The 27429-nt window shown below is 41.7% G+C and overlaps 2 protein-coding genes across 2 annotated transcripts; one reads left to right on the plus strand and one right to left on the minus strand.

Annotated features, from left to right (window-relative positions):
- On the minus strand, nt 1-25781 carry nol6 (nucleolar protein 6 (RNA-associated)). The gene is made up of 26 exons (XM_015972456.3): nt 25618-25781; nt 25155-25379; nt 24919-25035; nt 24649-24828; nt 24399-24567; nt 23062-23196; nt 22770-22933; nt 22557-22677; nt 22386-22444; nt 22202-22303; nt 22000-22115; nt 20915-21092; nt 20712-20834; nt 19909-20057; nt 16350-16425; nt 14900-15040; nt 14659-14776; nt 14309-14463; nt 14017-14180; nt 13736-13888; nt 13543-13640; nt 13204-13328; nt 2565-2654; nt 2250-2450; nt 414-515; nt 1-340 (listed from the first exon to the last, which is right to left on the minus strand). The coding sequence occupies exons 1-26, from the start codon at nt 25681-25683 to the stop codon at nt 191-193; spliced, it is 3477 nt and encodes a 1158-aa protein (XP_015827942.3). The 5' UTR covers nt 25684-25781; the 3' UTR covers nt 1-190.
- On the plus strand, nt 16568-18988 carry LOC107393850 (zinc finger BED domain-containing protein 4). Its single transcript, XM_015972459.3, has 2 exons — nt 16568-18148; nt 18229-18988. The coding sequence occupies exons 1-2, from the start codon at nt 16637-16639 to the stop codon at nt 18775-18777; spliced, it is 2061 nt and encodes a 686-aa protein (XP_015827945.2). The 5' UTR covers nt 16568-16636; the 3' UTR covers nt 18778-18988.
- Nucleotides 25782-27429: the final 1648 nt, after the last annotated feature.

Genomic DNA, 27429 nt, shown 5'->3' on the forward strand with positions numbered 1-27429 from the left:
TTGTTTAAATCCAAAGGATGCACATTTATTAAGACAAGTTACAGACTCTTCAAAACAAGCAAGGGCTGGTATTTTACAGCTGAAAGGTCATACATGTGTCAGTGGGTTGCATTTAAACCACAGAATCAAAGCTTCCTCTCCACTGAAACATCTGAGTCAACAGGTCTGGCGGCAGTTTGTATAGAAGTACCTAAAATGCCCATTTCTCAGTTTTGGCTTCTACTGACTTGACCAAACCCTTTCCTAGAACTCTAAAGTCCTCCAGTATGGCTCCAAAGTTTGGAATGGTTTTCACTTCCTCCCCCATCACCTCCACGGTCCGAGCAGTTATCTGGGATGTCTGATGGGGATTCAAAAACAAAGGAGTGACGAGCGATGACACGACAAATATGATGTGATCATCAGTGATTTACCTTAAATGGTGCAGAAACAAAAGTCTTCGGTTTCCATAGAACTGAGATCACAGTTCCGCCATAAGGATCACAGAAAAAGAGCGCTAGGTCTCCAAACGCCTCCTGCAAAAATGAATTTGATTAAAGCAGAGGTTCACCCAGAAAATTCTAATACCGTAAATCCTCTAATATTAGCCTGTATTTAATTAACTGCCGGGTATCATATTTTGGCTGGTGTCGGAGTCGGCGGAGGTGAATAATGGCTGTTTTTTAATTGTGGCCGGGTGGTTGTGTCATCCGTCTCACTTTTGATTTGCCAGTGACAGACCGCGAGGGTAACTAACCGTGCGGAGACGAAGAGGAGGCGAAAATTTGATATCAAGTTCAAAGAGAACATTGCTGATTATGCTGCAGAACACTCTGGGGCGCAGTAGCAGGGGTTGTATGAACTAGTCACCAGTCGACTTCACCGCTCTATAGTGACTTGTTATGCCTGTCATCGACTAGTCGCTGTCACATGATAATGACCGGCAAGATGCAGTCCACGGAAAAGACAGCAGCCTGCTGTCAGCAGGTGACAAGCTCCTTCGCGTCGGGAGGCAACGCGCTGTGCCGGAGCATCGGTACTGACACCCGCCGTAAAACGGACATTTAACCAAATTGTGACCTTTACCCTCTTGCAATTTAACATTCCCCTCACCCCCATCCTAACCTTAACCAGCTTGCGCATGCAAAGCTCTGATTGTTGACGCGCTCCAGACATCTGCGACCTGAGCACGGCCACAGTAACATTATCAAATCAGGTGTCGCCACCTCAAAAACTAATTTAACACGCAATCATTCATGTCGGCTCATTTCATTTTATGTTTTCTGTCTTTTCTTCTTTTATTTGTGCCTGATGCCTTTCGCTGCTGTGGATCGGGGCGCATCACCTGTTTTGTCCTCGGTGACGCACCTAACTGATGTGGCCGGCGAGCACTCCGCTGTTTTTGCGGTCGGTAGATCTTTTAGAACTGCAGTTCAAAGGTAACTCATAAGGTGAATATATATGAACCCAGGTAGCAGTTTCTCTTTAGGATTGAGAGGAGATGCAGGAGGATAATAAACAGGCAGGACAGAAAAATAGTCAAATAAAAACAAGTTAGTTTTTGTACCTGGTGGTTGCAACAAACAGACACCATTGAAGGTAATCAGAAGTGAGGAACAGAAAATGAAATAATTATTTTAATGTTTAGAGCAGCAGGAACTCCGAGAGGCTGCAGGCGCATCAGTGAGTTTGTGGCCGCTGCGCGGGGGGAGGGGGGAGAGGGCTGAAGCAGAAACTACCGTTGTTACAAGAAATGTGTTTAACTTTGAACATGTGGGCGCAATTTTAATTGTCAAAAACTCCAGCGAACCATTAGTTCATTTTGCTCAAATAGAAATTGAGACCTGCCTCTAATTCTAGTCCTCCTTCCAATAAAGGCCTGGAGCTTGTTGAGCTTGAGTCAAATACAGGCCCGGGCCTGTATTAGAGGATTTACGGTACTTGTTGTTTTTAAATATGATGAAATATGACCACACTCCTCCGACTAACTTCTGAAACATGAGCGCCAGAACTTTATTCCACAGAAAACAAATCAGCCGTTCATTCATACTGTAGTGAAATAACACGTGTATGCCCACTTTAAGAAACACCAGTAAAATAAATAAGAAATGCATTGCACAAAAGCCAAATTGTAAGTGTATCAGCAGATATGTCTAGTTAATCCTTACCATCAGGTACCAGATGCATACAACATGCGTCAGTTAGGAATGTCTAGAACAAAGTCTTTCTAATAAACAAAAGGTCCTGGATCTTGTCCAGACATGACTCACTCTCAGTTCCATCAGATAGAGGGTCACGGGGTTGTAGTCAATGACTGGCAGCGGCCCTCCAGACTGGGGGGCGCCATTTGGCACCACGCCCCTGTTAAAGGTCACAGCTGGAGGGTCCACAGCTTGACCAAGTAAGGGAACCTGGTTTGGGTTCAGGTGAATGAGCACGTCATAGGCTTCCAATGGAGGACGCATGACCACCTACACAAACACGTAGAAACATGCAGAAAACCTGTGAGACAGCTAATGACGACTTATGTGTATTTAACATTTATGGAGAATGTGGTGATGAGCGACTTAAAGATATACACACACCCTCACGTCTTGCATCTGGCTGCCATCCATCAGCTGACATTCCAGTACCTTCAGACTCTCTGCAGCCACCATCATCACACGCTGCAGCATCTGATAAAACAAAATAACAGGTTTATGAATCGACAACAATCTCCCATGTCCGAAATATACTTATCAACAATATGGCGGTTAAATTGTTATTCAGGAAATCAAAGTGAAATGAAAGTTGGACTATTACAAAGCCCTCACTGGTGCACTTTTTCAGATTATCTAGTAACTCAAAGCTAATTTCTCCAAGCCAATGTGGAGAAAAGGTTTATCAACAGATAAACATTGGGAAAGATGACCATAAAACCAAACATTGTATTGGATATCAGAAAAAAAAATAGCTACGGTCTGCCCTCTAGTGGTTACTCAGAGCAGCTACATAGACAAACAGCACATTGAATCAGAATCATTCAAATGAAAACTACTTTCATTTAGATTAATTGGACATTGGGAGATAAAGAGAATTAGATAAGCAATCCTTTTAAAATGTATTATTCTGTACTGTCAAAATCCAAACATTCTTGTTTTCTGTGGAAACCAATTTAAACAAAAAGGGACAAAAGTTATTGCATTGTTGGTTTCTCATAAAGATTTGTTTGATAAACTTTAATTTTGTTTAAATAATGCGATAGAGGGATGTTTTTAAAGATAAAAAGCATGCAGATTCCATACCATACCATACCAACTTTATTTATAAAGCGCATTTAAAAACGGCATGGCAGCCGACCAAAGTGCTGTACAGAATAAAAAGTAAAAACACAATATAAAACAAAACACGGTCAACAATAAAATGCACAAAAAGGCAGATAATCACGGTCAATAAAAAGACACATAATAAAATAATAAAAGTCAGGAATTTAAAAATGCCTGGTCGTAAAAGTGAGCCTTAAGCAGCGACTTGAACCGGAGAAGGGATGGTGCCAGCCTCACTGAAAGAGGAAGAGCATTCCAGAGTGTCGGAGCAGCATAGACAAAAGCACACTACCCCCGCGTTTTGTATTTCATTGATGGAACGCGAAGCAGCAGGAAATCAACAGACCTCAACGCCCGGTTTGGCACAAGATCCGACAGGTAATCTGGAGCCAGACCGTTCAGGGCCTTAAAAACAAAAGTCAGGATTTTAAACTTGACTCTGAAGTTTACGGGTAGCCAGTGGAGCTGCGCCAGTACAGGTGTGATATGGTCTCTTCTAGGGGTGTTTGTTAAAAACCTGGCTGCCGCGTTCTGTACGACCTGAAGCCTGTTAAGAGCGGAGGCAGGTAAACCAATTAAAATGGAATTTGCATAATCCAGCCGGGAGATGATAAAAGCATGAATTACAGATTCCAGGTGTGCTCGTTTCAGGATCGGTTTTAAGCTAACTAGTCTGCGCAGCTGATAAAAACACGATCTGACCACTGCGTTAATCTGAGGGCCCATGGAAAAGTGTGTATCCAGTTTCACCCCCAGGTTGGTAACACACTGCTTGAGGTCATATGGGAGAGTGGCCAAATCAGAAGATACATGTGTGATTTTGTTAGGGGTCATCAGGAGTGCCTCAGACTTAGAATCATTTAGCTTAAGGAAATTGTTGGCAAGCCAAACCCTCACTTCAGCCAAACATTGGTCCAGAAGAGAGAGGGAGCATGGTTTGTTCAAAGCCAGGTAGATCTGGCAATCATCTGCATAAATAAGATAGCCCAGGCCATATTTCCTCAGGATGAAACCCAGGGGGAGGATGTAAATTGAAAACAGGAGAGGCCCAAGCACAGATCCCTGCGGGACTCCCCATGGAAGCGGAAGGAATGTAGAGGAACAATTACCCAACTGAAACTTGAAAACTTTGTTTGACAGGAATGAGCAGAACCACTGAAGTGAGGTACCCCTAAGCCCTACCCATGACTCAGGTCTATCCAGCAAAATATCGTGGTCAACGGTATCAAATGCTGCAGAAAGATCTAATAGTAGGAGCAAAACAGGAGACCCAGAGTCAGAAGCCACCAGGATGTCATTGGTCACGCGAAGAAGGGCTGATTCAGTACTGTGAAGTGGCCTAAACCCAGACTGGAACACATCAACCAGAGAAAAGCTATTCATGTGTGCTGTAATCTGTGAATAGACAATCTTTTCAAGGACCTTAGTCAAAAACGGATATTTGGAGATTGGCCAAAAGTTTGCAAGGTTTGAGCTGTCTAAACCAGGTTTTTTTTAAATTGGTTGCACAACCGTCTTTTTAAAAGAAGTAGGAAACACCCCAGTAGCCAAGCTAGAGTTAAAATGTCTAAGATGGCGGGGCCCAAAATAGGGATGATATCACCCACCATCCTCGGGGGGAGAGGGTCCTCAGGAGGACCTGCTGGTTTCATATTTCCAATCAGATCTGACAATTCACTAAGCGATATGGGTGTAAAGTTACAGAATGAGGGAGGTTCTGGTGGTACATCAGGACAGCCAGCTGGTTGCACAAGACTAACCCTAATGTCCCGGACTTTGTGAAGAAAGAAGGCCTGGAGCTCAGCACACAATGACACAAGAGGGATCAACATTACCAGGTTCAGTTATTGACAAGATGGAATTGACAGTGCTATAAAGTTTATGCTGATCACCCTGATGCTGAGAGATTATGCATGCGAAGTATTTGTTCCTGGCTGATTTAACGCTTCTCTGATACAGGTCAAGGGCATCTATCAGAAACTGCTGTGAGACTAGTAACTTGTCCTTTTTCCACCTTCTTTCCAGCGCCCTACAACGCCGCCTGAGGCTGCATGTTTCATTGTTCAGATGTGGTTTTCTTCTGTTTAGGTTTAAGGGGAGCAACTGAGTCCAGGGCGACAGAACAAGTCAAATTAAAAGAATTTAAAAGCCCATCCACATCCGTGGTGATCCCAGATGAGGAAGGATTGGATAATTCAACCTCCAGAATGGACAGTAGTGAGGCAGTCGTGGAGGGAGAGATGTGCCTTGAGTAGCGAGAAGCCTGCCTTCTCACCACAGGCAACATGGCAGAGATGTTAAAAACGACTGAAAAATGATCTGAGAAACTGATGGGGTGAACAACCAAGTCCTGCACCTTCAGTCCAAATGATAAAACTAAATCCAGTGTGTGAGAGTGATCGTGAGTAGAAACATTGACCAGTTGCTGGAGGCCAAATGAAACCAGAACATCTGAGAAATCTCTCACCAGAGGATTCAACAGACAACAAACGTGAATATTAAAATCACCAAGGATAATACCTTGGTCGTACCTGGGGAGATATTCAGCTAAAAGGTCAGAAAAGTCCGTAATAAAAGCAGAGTTATATTTTGGTGGTCGGTAACACAGAATAAAAAGAATTGCAGGGGAGAGACTGAGTTCAAAAACAGAGACCTCGAAGCTGGTGGGGGGTTGAGCCCGGGAGGCGCTTGAGGGGGAGGGAGGATGAATGCATAGTCAATAGGCCCCCACCTCGACCCAACAGTCTGGGTTCATTCACAACAGAACAATTTGACGGACAAAGTTCAGCAAGTGTCGCTGACTCACCCGGTGGGACCCACGTCTCCGTCATGCAGAACAAAGTTAATCCATAATCGATTAAAAAATCCTTTTAATAGCACTGTTTTATTCCCCAGCGAACGAACATTTAGTAGAGCAATCCTGAGAGAAGACGACGAAGTTGAGGACAAACAGGGGCGAGGACACTCTTCGCCGGACCTCACAGGATAGGTAAGATTCCTCCAGTTCACCCCGCCAATACGGCGCCTCCGTTTGGATCCCCAGCTGACAGGATCGCTGTCCTGCCTGTGGAGAATCTGGATGTTGTGTTCCGAGGAATCATCAGGGAACCAGACCCAAACCCAAGAAGAAACGTTGCCACTGGACTGGCACATCTAGGAAGCTCGGAGCTGGACATGAGCGCCAGTACGCCTGCCGCGCCGCCGCTGCTTCCACCGCGGCCCCACCAGGCCGCAGGCGGAGGAAAGGAGGAAGGGCGGAACTCCAACAAACTCAAACAGGTTCCCAAACGATTGCTTTAATGAGGCATAGTGAAGTTGGAGAGACTCGAACCTCTGCCAGAGATCCAGAAGAGTAGCTCGGTCATAGGTAAAGGTGGGACAGGAATCAGCCACTAGGAGACTCAAAAACAGAGACAAAAGTACAAAAAGCACAAACGGCAAACGGTAAACCAGACGGCAAGCCACAACAGACGGCGCCATCTTGTACATCCAACAGGTTCCCTTGTGACCATTTAGGAACAACTGACCTAATGTCCAGTTTTTGTAGTCTCTGGCCTGTCTGGCCTGTTTTGTTTTTATCGGGGGCTCTCTTGCTTTTAATCCTCCAGAGTCTTCGCCCCCTTCGCCCTTTGAGAGTCTTCGTCCCCTTCAGCAATAAATAAACCTTCATGCTGGAGAGCAACGTACAAGAGTACGGGGATGATCATGTTTTATTTCTTAACATTCATGTGTGTTGTCCTGACAACCTGTTGGTTAGGGAATTTTTGAATTTGGTGGACTCTTAATTTGACTCAAGGGTCACTGGAGCTGGCCTCTGTGATCTTAGTCTCTAGCATGTTACATCCCGGTGAGAGCTATCCCTTTCACTAGATCCAGATTTTTAAATGCTGGGTCAGTTGTTGAGTTTGTTGACTGCATGTCAGCTAAGACTGAGAATCTGAACTTAGAGTTGGGTAACTCTGAGGAGGTTTTGCAACATTTTAAATGTGTTTTCCCCTTCTCAAATTGCTTAACACACACCAATCTAGTTTCGCTACTGGTTCTAATGACTCCCATCCAGGCTAGACATTTCCACTCCTCAAATTGCTCAACACCCACCAATTTTGTTTTGCTACTGGTTTTGATGGTTCCTGGCCATCTAGGCTGGTCTTTGCCACTCCTCAAATTGCTTAATTGGGACAGCAGAAGCTCATGAGGTAGAGCGGGTTGTCCAGTAATCAGTGTGTGAATGTGTGTGTGAATGACTATTTAAAAATGTAAGTCTCTGCAACTTACACTTAAGTTAGAACAAAATAGGATTTAAAGTTACAACTTTTAGTCTCTACAACCTGCAGTTCAGTTTGCATATAACAGGATTAAGCATTTTACAAATAAAAAAATGTAAGTCCCTATAGCTACCCATTAGGTATGGGAAAAATTAACCCTTTGATACATAATGGTCACTACAGTGGACAGGTACTCAAAATTGTTTTTTTCTTTATTTTTGCTATTAAGCACAGCTGTTGAAGATTTTATTGCATGTGAGCCCCTCTATTTGGACTTCAGTAAGTCAAGCCAACATATTTCATGTTCAGAATGCACGCTGTCCACTGCAATGGACATGTAATAAATTATTTGTAAATTAACAAAATGTTTTAAAAAATATTTGTTGAAATTTGTTTCATTCACACCTAAAAATGGATGAAAAAATTTGTTTAAAAAAATCATGGCTGAAGATCTCATAATTCATGCATCAGAGGGTTAAATAGAAAGTTACGCCAACTCAAAAAAACTTACAAGGGTTAAGTTTAATGACGAAAAACTTTGCTGAAGTGTGTTGCCTTACAATTTTTAGTTCTTCTAATATTTTTTTACAGTGTGCAGTTTATTATGTGAAGTGCCTTGAGACGACTCTTGTCGTGATTTGGCGCTATATAAATAAACTTGAATTGAATTGAATAAAAATAGATGCATGTAAAACAATATTGAAAAGATTTAATTGATTTTAACCCCTTTTGAATAATACTATGTAAATAACTGTAGCATAAAATTTCAGGGACTGAATGATTAAACAGCAATTGGCACATCAATTTATTAATTTCATTAAAAAGTAACTAAAAAACACGTCTACTTAACAACTAAAACGTTCGATTTTTGGCATATGGGAGCTGCAATCATTGAAGTTTTCCAGAAGGTCATGAGGTGGTGCAAAGGAGGCTCCTCCCTAGAGGCGGGGTTAGGACAGTCAGGATTGTTACTGTTAAGAGTTTCATTTTTGACAGCGAGTGAAGGAGAGGGCTGAGATTGGTCTTCATGCAGAGGGTCCCCTTTCACCTTCTTGCTAAAGGACGGACTAGCAGCCAGTCTCACCTAACAGATATATACAACACATCTGAGCTGCATGTTTGCAGGGTAACAAAAGACAATGGCCGTGTTCGAGATAAGCCAGTTCTGCGCAGATTGGATCAGCGGTGATCGGCGAGCAGTGCATGCCGGTTAGCTTTGTGTCCGACTTGACGCCGACTTGCTCTGACGTCAAGCATACGTAGGCAACGATAACCTCGTGAGATCAAGGCGGACGCAGATTTTGGAGCAAGGCGCTGCAGTTGCTCTCCATCGGCTGCAAAACCTAGGGGATGACGGGAAACGCCTGGCTCTCACCTGATCCAAGATCTGATTGGTTCATATTTTGATCCAAACATCCGATGGTAGAACATGAAATGTTAGTTGTTCACATGTATTCTGTAAATCATGTTACGTTGATGATGACAACTATATAGGCCATAAAGAGAAATGTGTTTTGTTTTATTTTTGTCACGTTTCCTAAGAGCACACTAAACCTACAGCTGATAACCTTTACTTATTATTACAGTCATGTCTTCATATACAATATATGATATCCACAAGCACACGAGGATGTGTTTCAGCTGCTAACAGGAACCAGAATTAAAATTGAAAAATAAACAAATGTGAACGCTAACGCGATATCTTCAGCCATGGTCACCCGCGAGCTACACATGCAGGGAAATCTGTCCGACTTTAACGCCGGCTTTCAGCCACTCCCCCTGCTGCTTCCGTCTGCTCTCGTCTGGTTTCCAGGCGAGATGCTGCTCAACTCGAACAAGGCCAATAACTGGGTTTTCTTCCTCTATCTCTAGATCAGCATGCAGCCATCGCTCCAAGAAACTACACGATCAGAGGAACGTTATCTCAAAGGTTGCTTTTTAAATACTCACTCAGTGAATTTGTCTTCAGAATATTATGGTTTGTCATTGGAGGTAGAATTAATGAGATGCAAACAGCAGGAAGAGTAGTTAAGACGAGGACTGTCAAATAAAGAATATTTTCTGGATGGAATTACATGTTTTAACAAAAAAGTTTTGTGTGAATCTGTCAACTCTTAATGTGAAAGTGTGAATTTTCCTGGTGATAGGGGGCAGTAGACACCTAAATCGTTGCAAGCAAGCAGAATTTTTGTGTTGGAGTAAGACCTCACGAAGGGATGCCTATTAGGGTCAAAAAGCCCTGGGGAGTACAAACTTAAGCAAAATAACGAGCACATCAGACTCCCTTTCATCACTGGCAACAAATAAAGAGGTAGATCTGTAAAACAACATTTATGAATTACAAAAGTTTTGTAACCGTTTGTTTCAAATCAGTAATTACATTTTGTCCTCATGGGCTTCCGTAGAAGGAAACATGGCATATATTATGGCATTACCCACTCCCATGTATTTTAGACCTGATTATATGTTACAAAGCCGCCAATGTTTTACAACTACTGGACATCATTTCATTCATTTTCAACAACATTTTGATGGATATTTCCAGAAATGAATTGTAAAAACTACACATCGTCTCTTTAACTAATACTTTTTCTCATCCTCAGCAACACCTGAAAACTATACCCTCATTTTTAACTAAACTACTTTAAGAATACTTGATGAGAAAAGTACTTTATTCCACTCTTAATGACTTTTCTTTTTGCTGTAATATAAGTTCAAGAAAAGGGTTTCCCCGTTTCCCAAAATTGGCTATAGTTAGATGTATTAAAAAAAGAACGAAATTTACTATTTATTTATAGGTTACATTTGAGTTGGTTCAGAAGCCTGAAGAGATGAGATCAGAGGTCATTGCCTAACGCATGTGTTAGCTGGCAGGATCAGAAACCTGTTTATCGTTGTTAGTGAGAATCTCATCTATTGGACTGATTTATTTCAGTCAATTTTCAGTCAGGGTTTAGGTCTGGCCACAGCACTGTCGGCCTTACTTAGGGTTTTAAATAATATCTATGTATCTTTAGATCATGGTTTCTCTGAGGCACTGCTGTTATTAGATCTAACTGCTGCCTTTGATATGATTGACCATGATATTTTGCTTGATTGGTTGGAGTGGTGGTTGGGGATCTCAGGATCAGCACTTGAATGGTTTTGGTCATATTTCCATGGTAGGAGGTTTTGTGTGAAAATGGGAAAAAGTTGTTTCGTCATGGGAGGCTCTGCGTTGGGGGGTTCCGCATGGCTCAACTCTCGGTCCACTCCTATATGCCATTTATTTGCTTCTGCTGGGGTCCATCTTCCGTGGTCTTGGTGTTGAGTTCCATCTTTATGCTGATGACTGACAGATCTACTCACCACTATGTCCTGGGAATGGTGCCTCTGTTACGACTTTGGTTAACTGTGTTAATGAAGTCAAGTCTTGGTTAGCTGCTAACTACCTGCATGTTAATGAGCATAAAACGGAGCTTACCATCTTTCCCCCGAGATTTAGGTCAGACTTTGGCACTATATCTGACCTGAATATTCTCTCTCCATGTCAGAAATCAGTTGTCACTAGCCTTGGGGTTAGGCTTGACTCTGGATTAAAAGTTGACGCTCATATCAACCTGGTGGTATGCTCCCGCTTTTTTAATTTGCATCGCCTAGCTAAAATTAAGCCATTGCTATCACGGACCCACTCGGAATGAGTACTCCATGCCTTTGTAACATCAAGGCTGGATTACTGTAACTCTCTGTATGATGGGTTGGGTCCGACTGATCTTCGACGTCTGCAACTGGTGCAGAACAGTGCGGCCAGGTATCTGACAGGGTCTAAGAAATGGGACCATATTTGTCCTGTGCTGACTTCCTTTCTCCTATACGGCACAGTATAAACTTCTGTTATTCGTCTATCAATTTTTTCAGGGCAGTGCCCCTCCATACCTTGAGGATCAGTTAAAAAGACATGTACCCTCAAGATCATTGCGCTCTGCAGATCAGTTCCTGTTGACTGTGCCTCGCTCCAGGTCTAGGACATGTGGGGATAGGGCGTTTTCTGTTTTAGCACCGTCCCTCTGCAACAAGTTACCTTTAACATTAAGCCGTCTCCATCATTGACTGCTTTTGAGTCACTTGAAGACTCATTTTTATGTCTGGCATTCACCTAATCTGTTTGGTGACAGGTTCAAAGTGATCTTAATGGTTTTTATTATTTAAAATTTTTTTTTGTCATTATTGATTCTATTCCTTTTTTATCCTAGTTTTATTGGTGTCTTGTTTCTATGTTTTATTTGTGCTGTGTTCAGTGCTTTGGGTCCCCCTGAGGATGATGGAAAGTGCAATACAAATAAAAGTTGATTGATTGAAGATAGTGTATGAATGTGTGTGTGAATGGGTGAATGATTGTGTTGTAAAGCGCCTTGAGGGGTTCCAGGACTCTAGAATGCGCTATATCAAATACAGGCCATTTACCATTTTTGTGATCCTAGTAAACATAGCATGCTTCAAAATGAAGTGGCTACACTTATTTATAGTTAAACTACAACAGAGGTGCTGTTTAAATCAACATTTAGGTGCTATAAACTTGAAAAAGTTTGAACTTTCTGTGAAAATTTCAGTTTTCTTAGTTAACATTTCATGTTAAACTTTTGACATATTCTATATTTGTTTAACTTTGAATCTGCCACCTGAATAACGTTTATGGACCTCCGTCATGAAGCTCGTAGTGACGTCACAGACTACAGACGTCCTGCTTTTTGCCTCTCATATAAAGGAGGATGCTGGGAGAGGCTAGGCGTCACAGCAGAGTCTGTTGGAGAATCGAGGTGCACAGGAAACTTATCTGGGTCAGCTACGTGCCATGAGAGGCTGGTGTGCGTTTCTTTTCTTTTCACAACTGTGGACCCCTGGACTCTTTTACAGCCATGCTCAAACCCAAAAAGAGGAACACCAAACTAAACACACAACTTTTTTCGCTGCGACTGAGCACAGCAATGAAAAGCAACTGGTGAGCAGCACCCAATGGTCTCAAACATTTACTATTTATAAAGACACTAACAAAAGTAAAATCTGATACTGTATTGCTTATTAAAATGCATTTTTAGATCAATGACTTGCACCAAGTTTTGGAAAGACTTCAGAACAATAAATTTCCAGTTCTGAGAAAAAAGCACGGCTATTTGCCGGCGGTGAGTGACTTAAGTCAATCTGAAACAAAAAATGATCTTCACGAGGATTACTACTAACATTTGTCATAAGTCTCTATAAGTGATATGATCTGCTTGCTTTCTTCTAGTGTGATCCAGGAGAACAGTGTGCATTAAGGATAGGCTCCCGGATTGGAAAACTGTGCGACTGCTCTCTGCCTAGGACATGCAACTCGTTCCTGCACCGCTGTTTATGATTCTAAAAGGAAAAAGTAGTAAAATGTGGTGAACTAAGCTGAATGAATGTATATATTATCCTAAAAATATTACTTGGCCTTATTTAATGCTTACTGACCAAACGTAGTTTTGTAGCACTCAGTGTTGAGCTATTAAATGTGCAGATTTGTGTGTGTGTGTGTGTGTGTGTGTGTGTGTGTGTGTGTGTGTGTGTGTGTGTGTGTGTGTGTGTGTGTGTGTGTGTGTGTGTGTGTGTGTGTGTGTGTGTGTGTGTGTGTGTGTGTGTGTGTGTGTGTTGACCTGTATGCTTGGTGCTCGTCGGGTCCACAAAGACAGCTTTTTGTCTTTAGGCGTTGCAAGAAACATGACGGGCAGAGAGTCCCTCGACGCCATGAAGTCATTCTTGATCTCTGTGTAGTCTGCAGCTACACGTGGCAGAGAGGTGAACAATCAAACTTGAAAACATCCAAAATATATGGACAGGATGTTGAAGTATGTCAAAGGAGAAGGAGGTCAGGGGGAGATTTGTTTGTGCCATATTGAATGTGTGTGAGTGTGTGAGTGTGTGTGTGAGAGTGTGTGTGTGTGTGAGAGTGTGTGTGAGAGAGTGTGTGTGTGAGAGTGTGTGTGAGCACTTGCCTGTGAGCTGGTTGTTCAGGTTGACTACCAGCGGGTTGTTCCTCCAGTCAAAGCTCGAGAGCAGATGAAGGAAGCGAAGGAAGCCCACCTGAGGAGAGCTAAGGAAGACAGCGACATTCATGTGACCTACTGAACAAAACAAAGCATCTGGGAAAACGTGACTTCCACGAATAAAGAGATTATTTATAAATACCCAGGAGCAGTAAAGGGTGCAGGCTGCAGGAAGAGCGATGCCACCAGCAGATCGGCTGCATCCTCTGTGATCTCGTCGCTGAAGAGCTGAGCCGCCAGCCAGCGTTTAGCCAGGCGACAAACGGCTCCAAAACATGGGTGCTGCTGCTGGAGACTAATGAAAACAAAGTAAAAAGTTGAGTATAACGATATGTTAACATCCACAATAGAAGAGTAGAATGGAAGAATAAAAACTCCAAAAAGAAAATTAAACTTTACTTTCTGATGAAGATTTGATTTTACCCGTGTAACATGCTGGTAAGTAGCGGTTTGTGAATCGTTGCCATCTCCAGAGCCTGAGCCTCCTCGTTGTCCCTCACAACCAGCAGCCCTTCAGCAGTCACCCTCTCGCGCAGGACCTGAGGCTCACGATGGTACGCCACCTGGATTCGAAATGCTAAACCATTCTGAAAGGAAGGAAAACCCAAACAATGCTCTTAGATACCAAGCTGCACAGATGCTGCATTCCTACCCCTTACATAGTGCTGCTTCATAAAGGCTTGCTTAGAGAGACCATAAACGTTTAAATATATACCTTCCACACATCCAGGTGAGTGGGACAGGGCCTGCATGTGTAATTATGGTCCTTCTTGAGTAACTCAGCCAGAGATATGTGGAAAGCAGCTCGAATGTGGCGGATTGCGAGGCGGTCGTGGGGCCACTTTCCACTCCCCTCCATGTGACAGATCACTGCAAGGAGAGAACATTAAAAAGCATTCAGGAATTCTAAGTCTAGATGGGACAAAAGGTGACAGGACCCTTGTGCAGCAACAAAGTCAAAAGAAAAATTAAGTTCCGTTTACATGTAAAAATCCAATTATAATTCACCAAAATGGGTTCGATCGTTAAAAAACCCAAACTTTTTCAATAGTTGTTGGTACCAACCTGTGATGGGAGTTATATATTGTGGACAAGGCTTGACATCCTTTGGCACCAATGATCTAGAAATTTTATCTCTGTCAAAGAAGGAATGATCCAGCACCAGTGGTTCAGGGGGAAAGACCTGGAAGACACCACTGAATGGTTAAAACTGACTGGAGGTCAAATCCATGTGGATCTTTAAAAAGATGCAAGTTGATTAACAGCACATCTTCAGCATCACTAAAATATCAACAGGCGTCTTTACCTGTGTGTATCTTAGAGCAGGGTGGGCTCCTTGAACGGCAGTAATGGAAAGAGGCAAACCTTCAAGTTTCCACAGCTTTCTGCTCAGGTCATCGTACGACTGAACCACCACCAAACTCTCTTCTTCCCCAGTACTGGGCACCTAAACAACAGAGCAAGTGTTTTTAATAATATTGACAATCAGGATACCTCTGACAATGCAGACAATTTAGGATTTTGAACTTCATGTTGGGCTTTTATTACCTACAGTTTACACAATATAAAACTATATAAATAGGTAGCTAGTTTAACAAATTTAAAAAAAAGGAAATCAACGTAAATATTACAGAAATAAATGGTAAAGTTGTGTTTTAACCAAGCTGCTCAAATAACAATCAGACAAGTCTTATTTTATGATATTTATGATCATTTGTGCTGTATAATTAAGGCTGCATATTAGGGGTGTATCAATATCCAAACTGGCCGATGACACGGAAGTAAAGGATCATGGTCTATGTAGTTTACTTTGCTATGCTCCTGTGAAGCAGACTGAAAAGTGTTGTTTTTACCTCAGGACATACTGTACAATATTGTAACAAGACCACGACGATGTTGTGGCAATTTTATTACAGCAATATTGCGATATTGCCAATATTGTTACAACCCTGCTGCCTATCTTGCAAATTTTCCCTTGGAAAATAGGTTTTAAATCTCAACTGGATTTTTCTTTCAGGTTAAATAAAAGTTGAATAAAAATGTACAAGTTCTTATTAATTATTTTCCTATTACAACAAATGCCAACAAAAATACCACATTAGAACAAATGAATCATGTTTGAAAGAAAAAAAAACTTTGCTGAAAAATAAATATGTTAGATTTTCTACTTCATTTTTTAATTTTTTTGTAATGACAAAAAAATTTATAACAATAGTAATACATGAATACATTTTCTTGGAAGGAGTTGTGTTTATTAATCAACATATTTTAAGGATTTTTCTACAAACATGAATATGTGTTTGTTTATATAAACCCCCCAAAAAGTGTGTAAATACGTATTTTTGTAATAAACTTGTTAATCCTCTTTGCTAAATTCTAGATCCATGAATGTAAATTTGCTAATAAGATGCCATATTTTCCTTATTTTCTTAAAGCTGTAGAATTATATTGAACTCTAATTTCACAAACTCACAAACCGATTGATTTTTGTGAATGTTTGCATATATTTGTATGATTATTTCCCCTGGCTGAATGTCCACATACATGAATTCAACTATATTGTATACTTTATTTGTTCTCTTAACTATACTTGCCCATTTTTAAATAAAGTTTATTTATTTACACTTTATTTTCTTATGTAGAAAAAAATCCTAAAATAAATAAAAATGAAACACATTCTAATCTACGTTTTCGAATCCCTATCTACTCATTTTGAAGCTAATACAATAAAAATGAATTAAATTAAAACCATTTACCTCGCGTCCCATTTTGACGACGTCATCAACCAGCGCCCCGACAAAACGCACACTGGATTCGGGGATGTCTGCGTGCCTGATTAAAAAACAAAAACGACAAAACAATATATATATTTAACCATAATTACAGTAGTTACGGTGTTTTAAATTCAGGCAAAAACAAAGGAAATCAACCAGTAAAAATGCAACTGTACCCTAAAGTGTTTACGTCACACACCCTCTAATCTGCAGGCGTTAACGTGTGCTACCTATTTGCTGTCCCAAAACAAATCCTTGTATAAAAAAGCATGCAGCGCGGTCGGAGAAGACGGAGCTCCGTGTGGGAATGTTTTGAGCAAGTTGGTACTTCAAATGTTGTGTCCTGCAAGAAATGTTATGCTCAGTTAAAATACTGCGGAGCATCCACCAGCACCATGATGGCCCACATGACGAAGCACATGTCCAACACCCCGCTGGAGGAAGAGGAGGACGAGAAGCCATTGATTTCTACTGTTCCCTGCACCGAGAAGGGACATACGTCTAACTCAGAGGTAACACAGGCTGCAAACATGTCCTCCAACACCGAGGCAACCACCCCGCCACCAGAGCGGGACCACGGGGAGAAAAAACGCTCGAGGCGGAGCTCCGTTTGGGACGTTTTCATCAAAGTGGACGACGAGGTTCACTGCACCATGTGCGACACCAAACTGAAATACAAGAGCAGCACCACCAGCATGATGTACCACGTCAGAAGCAAACACTCCGAAAAAGACAACACATCTAACGAGGGTGGGACACTGGTGACGCACACAGAAGTGACTGAACTCATCTGCAGAATGATAGAAAAAGACATGATGCCTATTGGCGTGGTTGACGGGGAGGGATTTCGGGAGCTGTTAGCACAAATCGTAAATGGTTATAAAATGCCTTCTGCTGGTGATGTCACGCGCTTCATAGAAGGCCATTTCCACGAGAAGACAGAGGAACTCCGGGTGCAACTGGGAAAAGTGGAGAAAGTCGCAATCACTGCTGATTTTTGGGCTGCCCTGCCATTTCAGAGATATGTTACAGTGTCCTGTTCATTCATAACGGAGGACTGGAAGGGGAGGACAGCTGTGCTGCAAACACACATGCTCTCAGAGGACCACATCACTACAGAGAGCATCACAGAAAAGCTTCTGAGCACCGTGCAGGCTTGGGGCATCGCAGAGAAAGTTACTGCATGTATCCACAACGACAAAGAAAACATCTTGTCAGGCAAAGCCTGTGCCCATGTCACCTGGGACTTTGCAGCTTGCTTTGCCATGACTCTGCATCTTGCAGTCACAGATGGGCTGAGTGAGGATCTAATCAGGATCATTGCCGCTGCAGGGAGACTAGCTCTGCATTTCATCCACAACACAATGGCAAGGGAAGCTTTGGAGCAGAAGCAAGTGCAGATGTGCCTACCACTGCACAAGCTCATCAATTCAGACCAAGCTAGATGGGAGACCATCTGTGACATGTTCGAACGATTGCTAGAGCAACGGTGGGCAATTAAAGCAGTTCTCTCTGACCGAACCATCACCAGCAAAAAAGAAGCTCAGGCCCTTGAGATGGAAGATGACAGCTGGCAAATAATTGAAAATTTTACACCAGTGCTGGCAACGCTAAAATGGGCAACAACAGTCGTATCAGCCGAGACAGAGACGTCCATTTCAAACATCTACCCGATAACCTTCAGTCTCATTCAGACACATCTTGTGCCAAAAGAGAACGACGTTGAACAAGTCCGGTGGTTCAAGATGAAAGTTCAGGAGTCACTCAGAAATCACATGGAGGTGAGCAAAACCTTTGAGTTCTTTAATGTTGACTCATGCAAATTTTCTCCATGACTATTATTTGATTTTTTGGTTTACAGATCGACTCCAACGAACTAGCCTCCAAGCCAGCCCTGGTTGCGTCCATACTGGATCCTCGTCACAAACACCTCAGCTTCCTGACGCCTGCGGGCAAACTGGCCGCAAAGGTTAAACTGCATGAACTGGTTTCAAAATTAGACACAATGACTACTACTGGCGTCCTAAAAGATGAACAGCAGGAGACTCCAGTCACACCAGACATTAGTCAGCAGGTTCTGGCCTCAAATCTGAGAAGTGACACCAAAAACACCATGATGTTGCTTCTGGGAAACAACTACAGTTTCTCCTACGCCACGGACTCGGAAGCCCAGGTGGATTATTACCTGAGAGATATTGCTCCTTCCCTGGAGATCAACCCTCTTGACTGGTGGAAGGTAAATAAACAAAGATTTCCCAAACTGGAATCTCTGGCAAGGCATTATTTGTGTCTTCCTGGTGTTTCACTGCCGTCTTTATTGTCAGAGGATGGACAAACCTTTGCGGCAATGCGCACAAGGCTAAACCCGGAGCACGTGGACATGATCATCTTTGTAAACAGAAATGCATAACTTGCCTTTCGTGACGTTTCTGTAGCAAGAACAAAAATTACCTGTAGAGGAGCAGCGAACAAAGATCCATGAAGTCAGGATCCAGATAATGACAGTATTAAAAAGTGGTACTCTCACTGTAAATGTGTTTCCAGGAGTGGATAAGCTCATATTTATTTTATAAAAAATGTTCACGTTTGACTCCATTAGCTTAAGATGAAGCTATGAAGTATTTTTTGTCTTGCATAGTGAGCCTAAAGGGGAGGTGGACTGAAATGTTTTAAATGCCTGTATTAGATGAGATGCTGCTTTTATACACCTTTAGATTTTAAGTAGAGTTGCATGGATCCACTTTATTAATGAGAACCTCACTGTGTGGATCTACTGTTACTATTAGAACTAACTTGATAAAGAACCTCAATTTTTTTTAGAAGAGTAAAAGTTTTTTTTTCACATGTTTTTAAACTTCTGTTAAAGGTCATAAAAATCTGACTAACACTGTCAGATTGTCAGTATTTGAAGTCAAAATGCAAAAACAGACGAGAAATGTCTGTTTTTATCAGTAATCACTTGTGAGGTCTGTTTTGTAGCTTGTAGTTGGACATAAAGAAGAGATATATCGTATAAAAACTGAAATCTAACACCTCCCAGCAGGTTTAAACATCATTGTTAGCAAGGGAACAGTCTCTGTCTTAATGTCTCTGTACACCTTTGATGAATTTGTTGCATGAATGTTTCTGTGAATTTGATGCCTTGTTTTAGTTTGTAGAATCCAAAATCTGTTATTGCATCTAGACACAGTGTACTTTAGCAGGCAGCACTATCGTGGTTGTACGTGTCAACTAACTGCAAATGGATACTTTAAAATGAATTATATTCAGTAAAATTACACAATAGAATCTGGATTTATACATGAACTGAACCAAAGTGAATCATCCATGTCTGGCTGTCACACCAGCACTTGATATGAGACTCCAGTTCTCACGTAAGATAAAAAGTGAACAGAGACCAGTTAACTGTGTGGGGTACCATATTCTATGTCTGTATTCTGTCGACACGTACCAAAATAAAAACTACCAGTACCGGTGTTAAAGGGCTTTTTTTCCCCTTATGTTGAGCTCCTTTTAAGTTTAGCTAACGTGAGATACGTACAGCTGTAGCAAGTGTGTGATGATCTGTTTGGGGACTAAACGCTTTTGGTACATGCTCTTTCCCTCCCACAGCACAGCCTCGGTGATGGCGCCGTCCTGGAAGCGGCGCAGCTCAGAGCGAGGGCCCCACAGCTGACGAAACTCGGGCACCTAGCAGAGAAACACACAACACTTTTACTTTTTATAACCAATCGCGGCACAATCAAAATGTATTTTTGAAAAAAACTAACAGAAGACGGCCTAAAATGGGCAGATTATACGCAAGAATTCAAAAACAGCTGCTCCTATATTACCGTAATCAAACTAACAGAATGAGGGTTTTTTTTTTCTTTAGCTGGTGGTCGGAACTAAAATAGGTTTTTTCTATGTAGCATTTTAATTTTGGTTCAGCACTGATGGATGTAAAATCAACCGTGACACAATAAAACATTAGGACTGAATAATTCTTCAAAATCATTCAATTCCTCGACTACAAAAGTACTCTAGACTTAGTTTAAACAACACGTCAGCACTTTGAAGTATGATGGAGGAAGAAATAGTCACAAGGAGAAGTTTGGAAAAAAAAGCAAAGTTTTATCAAATATATAAAAAAAACTACAGTTAAACTGTTCTCTACAACCAGCCAACACCAGCACATTCTTCAGTGTGAGATATTGAATGTGTAGCTTGAGAGTGTGTTTCACTCTCAATGTGTGAGAGTTGGCGGCCCTGACTTTGTTACATAAAACATGTTTTATGTAGTGCACATGCATGACAATGTATGGTCCTGATTTGCAGCTTTAATTATTAGTTTGTTGACGTTACCTTGGAGCTGTCTGCAGGGGGACCTCGTTCCAGGACTGCAGCTGAAATCTCCGGGTTTAAGAGCAATCCAAAGGAGAGCGGAGGCTGAGTTTTGTACTTTGGGGCTTCGCTCTCAACAGACCACTGCAGGAAAATTAAAAATAAAGTTTGAAAGGCCGCTTAGTTGCAGTTTTAAAGAGGCTATCGCATTTAGCACACATTACCACAGGTGAGGGAGTGAGGGAGTGAGCAAGGAGGTGAATCCTCTGGCCGAGTCCTCGCTGGAGCAGTGACAGAATAAAAGGCAAAGCTGTGTGGATGTAATCCCCGCTGTGGTCCATCAACTCACAGAGCAGGTTCTGCTTTTTACAGCTGGACTGAAGCTTCACCAAGTCACACAACCTAAGTCGGGTAAAAAAACAAATCAGAGATTAGAGAATGATGAGCAGGTTTACTCTTGTGATTCAGCTCAGACTTTAGTCCCTTAAGCCAGGCGGACACTGTGCGACATTTTCACTTTTTTGAGCCGATTTTCCACTCATGCGAGAATCCACAAGATCGGGGCGAGTTTTGCGCTGAACGTCGTGTAGTGTACAGGGGGTTACGAGAGGCGATTAACACCACGTGACCAGCTACCGATCAGCAGTCGTGAGCTCGCACGGACTTCTGGTGTGTTTAATATTTTGCTCGTCCCTCGTGAGGGTGTCGCACTGTTGAAGCGGCGCTGCGAGCAGCTGCGACCCAAAATGTATCAGAACCGCTCACGGCGCATGCGCAATCCTGCATCAACGCCGCTCGCCTGCTATTTCCCTAATAACACACGTTGTTAGTTTTTATTTCTACACGTTTTTTTACTCACAAAGATTGTCAAGAAAGCGTGTTTGTCGTGTTCATGTCAAATTAAACTGATCACAAAACACAGATTTACTTTCTTTATTTTGTTTTCCTCATCCAACCCCCATAAATCCCTGTGTGTCCTCCTGCAGCACTCCCAAAGGACAACAGGCAAAACAAGACAAAAAAGTCTAACGTGTTGAGTAAAAACTGCTATTTTTAGTATATTTTTAGGTCCAACGTGTTGCTACCAGACGTACAGTGTGAGCAGTCAGGTCGCATCCGAGAACTGGGTCGTGCAGTGTGAGCGCGTGACTCGTGAGATCTGCCCTGTGAGGAAGTCGTACAGTTTGAGCTGAAGCTGAGTGCTACGAGTTAAAAAGTCGCACAGTGTACGCCCGGCTTTAGTCATTTTTTGTTCGATTAAGGAGTAAAACTCAAACAAAAATAATGACGAACAATCTGATTTACATACTGGAAGACATGGTCACTTGTCCTTATCATGGGTTTGGGAGTCATGAGGAGACAGTGGAAGCCGTCTACTGAGGGGTCGTCCCAGAAATGCATAGAAACAGATGCCTCGTGCTGCAGCTGTGGACCAGAAACAATAGAAGTCAGATAATCTCACAGCATGAGATCATTAGTTTACACAGACAGCAGGTTTTCATGACACTTGCCTGTTTGTAAGTGCAAGCAGTCACATCAGCACACATGTTAAGATGTCCTGAAGGGTCAACAAAGACAACCTGGAAAGCGTCATGGAAGTCCGCTAGTGACGGCTGCAGAGGGAAAAGAGAAATTTAAATATTGGTAAACAAGGCAGGAAAATGCATAAATATTACAGTTTGACATTTGACTCACAGCTGTAGGGTCAGGGTTCTTGGCGAGGCTGATTCCACTCACCGTCAGGTCTGTAGATGCTAAAAGTCAAAAGAATTGAGTCTTACACATTCCAAACAGTGAAAGGTGCTTTTCTGAATCAGATTGAAGGATTTCATTTGTTTCAAAAGTGCAGATTTTTTCCTCATTCACCTATAAAATTCAAACTGTTTCGTAGCAGCTGATAGGCCGTCATGGTGCTGCTGATTCTGTGAGAGATCAGCAGATAAGCCAAGAGCATTGAGGCCAGGAATCCATTGAAACAACCAGCACCCTGAAATAAAACAGAGTTATGACGCTTTTGGTAAATACTAACAGAATATTTAACGTTATATAAGTCCTAGTTATTTATTACAAGCGTCCTACCTGGTCCAGCTGTCGCTGATGAAGCCAGACTTTGAGTAAAGCCACTCCATCGGCGAATGCAGAGCACTTAGAGCTGACAGCAGACAGAAACTGGAGGTGAGACCTGGGCAGTAAGTCCCCAAGAATAGAGTTGTTGTAATGTGGAGTGGGGGGTTCACTGCTCTCTGAAACAAAACAAAACACATGAGTTTGAATACACATTTCTATTTGAACAGTTTCAAAGTGGAAAATGTAGCAAGAAGCCCTGTAGCCAGTCTACAACGTTTTTCTCACTGCTAACTGAGACAGCTACCAGGATTAGAGGTCTTCAGTCCAGTGTACCACTCAGTCCTGATGTTATTTCTCTTGGGATGAAAACGGCTCGGCTTGAAGTATCCAGGAGGCAGGCAGGCATGAACTCCAACGGTGAAACTGGAAGAGTCTTTACCTAAACGATGAGTCATCAAAACGCATCTCATAACATGAAAAACTGCTTAAGAAAGTAAAAGCTGGAGGAAATTTGTGTTCTATATTGTTTACTTAAGCTTAAAAGGAACGCCGGCTATGAGGACGTGTATGCCCTAATAAGCCACAAGTTTTCTGTTGTACCAAACAATGTTGATAGAAACACACAAAACATTGCTGTTTATTGATAAATCTATAATATTTAGTATTTTTTGACATACGTAGGACGCCATGTTTTCCGCATGCAATGCACTCTGGGGGCGATGACGTATATCGGTAGTGCTTGGAAGAATAGCTAGTGACGCAAGTGTTTGTTTACGTGCACTTGCACATCGTATTAATAATTTAGGTAAAATGCAGCATTGTGCTGCTTTCGGATGTAATTTCCAGTCAGAGGGCAACAAGGGGAGTGATGTGAGTTTACACAGCTTTCCCACTGGCAAGAAGAGGAGAAAGCAGTGGGAAGATGCCACAACTTCCCAAAGATCTGCGGCTGTGTTCCCAGCGTTCTCCTCCTGATGCGTTTGAGGCTTACAGTCGACCACAACTACTTAAAGAGCTCACCAGAGCAGCTGGGTATAAGAGAAGGCAGAAACTAAATGTTTCACCGACCAATTTTCCACACAAGGAGCATAAACGCCCTCGCAGAGACGAGAGACGCTGGACTGCTCAAATTCTCCAAGATCATTCATAACTGAATAAGTTTGATCACACGATAGCAAACTGTTAACTTTTGCTGACACAAATGTGAGCTCTTGACAACAAACACTCTCCCTCTCGGTTACCATGGAGACGCATTTACCGCACACGCACCACCGGTTTTGTCCTGCACTCACTTCATCCCGCCCTTCTAGCTCTTCATTTTGATGCTCGTTTTGTGAAACACCATCAGTGATGTCCTCATTAATGCTACACTCTGGTTCAAATTGAAAAGGCTGAACAGATGACATGTTGATGTGGCTGAACAGTCACTACAGGTGGTGCAACCGAGGTACAACCATATGACGTCACTACCCAGAGTGCATTGCGACGCCAACAACAATGGTGACCTACGAGTTAAACTATTTTTAACAAATTTTATATAATGAAGACATCAGGGTTTTTTACACCATTTTAATATAATTGATACTAACATTTATCTTTTAAGAACCACAAAGTTTTGTAACCTGGGTTCCTTTTAAATACCTGAGGGGGTCAGCAACAGAATGGGTCTGAGCCTGTTGCCGTGGAGACAGGAGAAACGTAACGTCACAACTTCAGAGGAGGACTGAAGATGCTGGGCAAGCCCCGCGAGGTAGAGAGCCCTTTTCCTTGGATACCGCTGGTTTAAAAAGTCTTTTGGTTGGAGGACTTCCTGATGGGGAAGAAAAAATAAATAAATCAGCCTCAAAGTTAAATAGCATCTTAATCATTACACAGGCTAATAACAACGTACAGCTGGTAATGTGACAGCCATGTCCACTCTGATGTGCGGTTTGATGCAGGTGCCTAGTGCGTAGCTCCCAATCAGATCAACGGAAGCCGGAGGAGCCATGCAGAACTTTCCCTTTGTCGTTTTGGGCAACAGAAGAAAGGGAACTTTGACTGCGCCGGACAGCCAAGACATGTCATTTACCTAAACACACAGGAAGAAAGTAATCAATAACTAAAGATGTGGAGATAACAGAGAGGAGGTGGTCCTGATGATCTTTAGAGTACTGCACACCTCTACTTTAGGCGTTTTCGGCACAGTCTGGATCAGCTTCGTTACCGTCTGAATGAAGGAATCGATTTGCTGTTTCCTGTGCTCACTCAGCACCACCTCTTTCAGCAGCTCCTCCATCTGTTACAGGAGAGAACATCTTAGACCAAATCAACAGAAGTGCAAGTTTGTCGTGATTTCTCACTAAAAAGGTCTAAAGCAAGGCAACTAATTCATTTTCACTGATGTCTATGTCTCACCTGCATTTTGAGGAGGCTGCAGTGGAATAAGCTTTCTGCCTCCTTCAGCTGGTTTAGCTCCTCTGCGGTAGGAGGTCTGTACAGGTCGTTTCGGGAAAGCTTCACCGGATGGTAGACCACTACCTCCTTCTCCTCCTCAGATCTGATCCTTTTGGCTTTAACCGAAGGCTCAGCTTCCTCCGTCTCCTCCTCCTCCTCATCATGAAACGAATCTGAAGGATGCATCTAAATGAACAGCAGCTTAATTAACTAATATAAAGTTAATGTGAAAAGGTAGACAAACATAACACGTGTATGCACCTTTTTATGTTTAGAGTTATTTATCTGAGAATAACTGCCTTTGTAAAAAAAGACAAACTAAACAAAACGTGTCAAAAACACTCACAGTAGTAAACCAGCCACAAGCTAGGAACTAGTTAGCCACTAACGACTAAATTATCTACACATTTATTTTATCTCATACCTCTGCTTGCTCCTTCACATCTGTCTGCCTCTTCTTCTTCATGATTTTCGCTCTCTTCAATAACATAAACCTACAAATCCAGGTTTAGCGACTTACTTGTCTCACATGTGGTAAGGGTTAGCTTAACATGCTGTCAAAACAAATGTCTCTGATTGGCCCCAGTGCTTGCAACGTCGAATGCTGATTGCTTTCTTTAACACAGGTCCCGCCCACTGTAAAATGGTAGGCTGCACTAGCAGCCTCCTGCGTGCGTGCGCACTGCGCTGTCTGCTAGTCTACTGTTAACTCCAACGTTCCCAAATGATAGCCCGTGATAATGAGTGAACTTTCTTTTCAGGCATTCGCTGGGGCAGCAGCGCCAGTGGGCCATATGAAATGTCATTTATAACAATAAAGAAAAGTTGTGATTTTACTCTATTTTCCGTTATCCGTGAATTTAAAGATTTGTTTGTTTTATTGTTTAATAACTTGATATACTATTACAACTTACATTTTGCGTTTACCGCAAGCTCTCGCATAAGTTAACATGCAGCAAAAAAGAAACAACTTTTTCTGATTAAAACAAAAATATTTTAAAGCAATTAACTAATCTGCTACATATGGTCTATGTGAGCTCCTATCAGACATGTTGTAGTTGTTTCCCTGCTCCATCATACCTGATTCAGTGGTTAAACCAGCTGTTCAGCAGGTCACCAAGCTCTACAAAAGCATGTTAGACCCACTGATTAAAGTCGGGTGTGTTGGATCGGGAACACCACAGGACATGCTTAGATAGGGGCTTTAATGATTGACCGTGACAATAAGCACGATCTTTACTTTTAATGAAAGTATGGTCTTTTTCTTAAACGTTAAATGTAACAAGGAAGTTAACGATGTAATAAAATTGCTGTGTCTGTTGGGTAAATTTCACATTCATAAAGTCAGATTTCTCCAGGCTATACCAAGTGTAACTTTATTTTATATTGATCTTAATTGTTTTCTGACTCTGTAGTAGAATTAGTAAAAACAAGAAAGCTGTGAAAATATCCAATTTGATTAATTCTATTATGTCCCCTATTACAAGGTAACGTATTAGTGGAATTTTATTTTATTTATTTGTGTATAATTATTTATGTTTATTTATTAATTTTTTTTCTCTTCTGTTTGCCAATGTATATCTAATGAATCACACCCCGTACATCGATGCTGTTTTGTCAATATGTTATGTCTTGTCTGTTGCATATGTGTCAATAAAGATTGTTAAAAGAAGAAGTAGAAGAAGAAGAAGAAAATAAAAAAAAACAAGCACACGATCTTTGCTAAGTGTCAATAGCAGCTAGTTCGGATATTTAGCTTGAAACACTTGCAAACTTTTGCCTCAGTCACCTGTTCACAAACTCTGACAGAAGCTGCTATCATGAAAGAAGTGAGATAACAATTGTATTTATTTTTTACTTATAACGTACCTTATTTATTTTAGGGCACATAAGATTTATTAACAATACCTTTAATTCAGCTATAAACGTTAAGCTAACTTAAATTTTGTTAATCACTTAAATAATCAAATTTAATCAACATTTGACAAATGTCATCGTTGTTAAATCAACTACTGGAACAATTCACTTTATTAGGCCAAACAGTACTGAAGGATTAAATCAGCTATTAAAGAAATGTTGGATAGTCAAAGCTGAGACTGCAGTGCAATCTGTGATTGAGACGTAATTTAATATTTATGAACACTCACAGAGCTTGTTAACTATTATACATTTCAGGTAATATTTTAGCAGGTATGACTTTTTTGTCTAATTTTGAAGCATAAACGTTTTATTTAAA

The sequence above is a fragment of the Nothobranchius furzeri genome, chromosome 17 (genome assembly GCF_043380555.1).
Source record: "Nothobranchius furzeri strain GRZ-AD chromosome 17, NfurGRZ-RIMD1, whole genome shotgun sequence".
Taxonomy (NCBI): Eukaryota; Metazoa; Chordata; class Actinopteri; order Cyprinodontiformes; family Nothobranchiidae; genus Nothobranchius; species Nothobranchius furzeri.